Source organism: the organism of the source record quoted next (assembly GCF_019968955.1).
Source record: "MAG: Porospora cf. gigantea A chromosome Unknown PgA_NODE_4239_length_2241_cov_1267.35, whole genome shotgun sequence".
Classification (NCBI taxonomy): domain Eukaryota; phylum Apicomplexa; class Conoidasida; order Eugregarinorida; family Porosporidae; genus Porospora; species Porospora cf. gigantea A.
The window spans coordinates 1-2,241 of record NW_027151691.1 but is presented as its reverse complement, the minus strand read 5'-3'; the positions used below and the strand labels follow the sequence as shown (position 1 = coordinate 2,241).

The following is a 2,241-nucleotide window of genomic DNA, read 5'->3' as shown; positions in this document are numbered from 1 at the left end:
CACCTGAAGCGATCCGTTTTGTCTTGCAAGTCATGAATCAATTTTACCCAATGATATCATGAATCAATTTTACCCAATGATATTATTCATTCCATCACAACATATGGGACACATGATCTTACACAAAAACCAACTCAAATCGTGGGATATATGGAAGTGGAGCTACAATCAAGGCCAGGTGACTGTCCGATAACACCAGATTCGGTAGTCCAGAGGACTGTTCCTGCTCAGACACACTCCCGTAACAAAAGTCATCCAGGCCGCTCGAAATCGAGGACCAGTGTAGATGGACAGAAAGTGCAGGTCATCCTCACAGGATAGATTAGTCTCGAATGGCAGGGAAAACAAGTAGAGTCACTATAAAAATGACGCTGTACAAGTACACATTCGATAACTAAACCCACGGAGTTTTGTTCGGCCGGTAGACAAAACGCATGCATGACATGATCCGGCCAAAAATGCTGATCAACTATTGTGAGACCGCAGATAGAAACAGGGGTTAATGGAATTATTATGATGAAGAAAGTGCCGTTCGACCTTTAATGAGAACACTTATTACTCCTGATCGGGTTCGGGTAGCTCTGGCGACAATTGAGTGCTGAGTGCATTGGGGTTCACGTTGACACTGGGAGCCTAGGATGATTTCTACTTTCTGACTGATGACGAGTTCCAGAGCCATTCCTCTGACCAGAGTATATTCATAGGAGGAAAAAATGTTCATCATTAGAGAGTATATTTATAGGAGTCATTCCTTGGGTTGTGGCTTGCAGCGAGCAGGTCGATATCTTGCGACATGACCGCTTCCAAGAAATCTGTACTGTGAAATTGCTGTGCATCTGTACTTTTTTTTCTGGTCGACTCTCGTTTGTTTGTGATGGTGCTTTCACCATGAGCGATGCGAAGCGTTTCATGGTTCAAGGAGGTTAGCTGAGCCGTCAATTGTAAGGTTAACGATGCCCAAGCAGAAGTCATGAACAGAGACTTTTGTTGAACGTCTGGCCTATCGGTAGCCCATCTGTATTACAGGCCACTGAGTGCAATGTGCGACTCCACAGAGATGAGGATGCAGAAGGCCCCTTTTCAAAGGCAGTGTCTATCCGGAATCGTTTTATCCCTTAATACGAATTCCACGGAAGGCAATGCACGTGCTCACCACAAAGCAACTAGTTTTCAAACGGCGGAGTTCTCGGTGACTATGTTGAGATTTTGTAGAAATTACATGTCGTATGCGTATGGTGGAGCGTGCTTGGGGAGATTTTGTACGCTGGAGTCTCACTGACAAGTCAGGTAACTTATTCCCACACGACAACGAAGGGCGGCGCAATTCCCAGACCCTCACCACGAAGCTCTCAGTCGTAAGGCAGCAGGCCATCGGCAGTCGCGGCGCTGAAATGTTGGGCGTGCAGAGCACGGAGTCGGTGCACCTTCCACAGAGCAGGTAGGCACGGCTGTCAGGTCACCACAGCTCCGTGAGCGGGCTGGACGAGTTCGAGACGGAATCGGAGTCCTTTGCCTCTCGCTTGGATTACATACCTCACCGACGGCGTAAGAACGAAAGTACATCGGAAGCGTCGACGGCGGCTCCTGAGCGGCACGGAGAGATGTCTTATGATGCGCCAACGTCGAAGGAACCCCAACCTGAGACATCTGAACCAGCAGACGACTCCCCCTCTTCGCCAGCCAAGATGCTTCCAAACAAAATACAAACAACAGAAGATCAACAATCTCCTTCTCGGCCTCGAGTGATGTTTCAGGAGGATGAAGCTGAGTTAATCTTCCCATCTGAGGACACCCCGGACGTGATCCAAGAGCTGCCGAAGCCACCGCCAGCTCCTCGAGTCGTCGACATATCGCAATCGCCGCCTGGAGTTAAGGCGGAGCCAGGTAAACTCCGAAAGAAAGTCAAGAGGAAGAAGCAGAAAGCCGAGACACCGGCCGATGCGCCAACGTCGAAGGAACCCCAACCTGACACATCTGAAACAGCAGACGAATCCCCCTCTTCGCCAGCCAAGATGCTGAGCACTGACAAAATAGACAACCGGAAAGTGGAGCCTCCAAACAAAATACAAACAACAGAAGATCAACAATCTCCTTCTCGGCCTCGAGTGATGTTCCAGCAGGATGAAGAATCAGAGTCTTCCTTGGTATTCTGGCCTGAGGACGCCCCGGAGGTGATTCAGGAGCTGCCGAAGCCACCGCCAGCTCCTCGAGTCGTCGACATATCGCAATCGCCGCCTGGAG

At 49.6% G+C, this 2,241-nt stretch overlaps 1 protein-coding gene across 1 annotated transcript; it reads left to right on the top strand.

Annotated features, from left to right (window-relative positions):
* Positions 1-1,226: 1,226 nt before the first annotated feature.
* Positions 1,227-2,241, top strand: KVP18_005106 (uncharacterized protein; the record flags this gene model as incomplete). The annotated part of the gene is made up of 2 exons (XM_067949462.1): positions 1,227-1,438; positions 1,466-2,241. Coding segments are annotated over 2 exons (988 nt in total), but the record flags the coding sequence as incomplete, so codon positions are not given.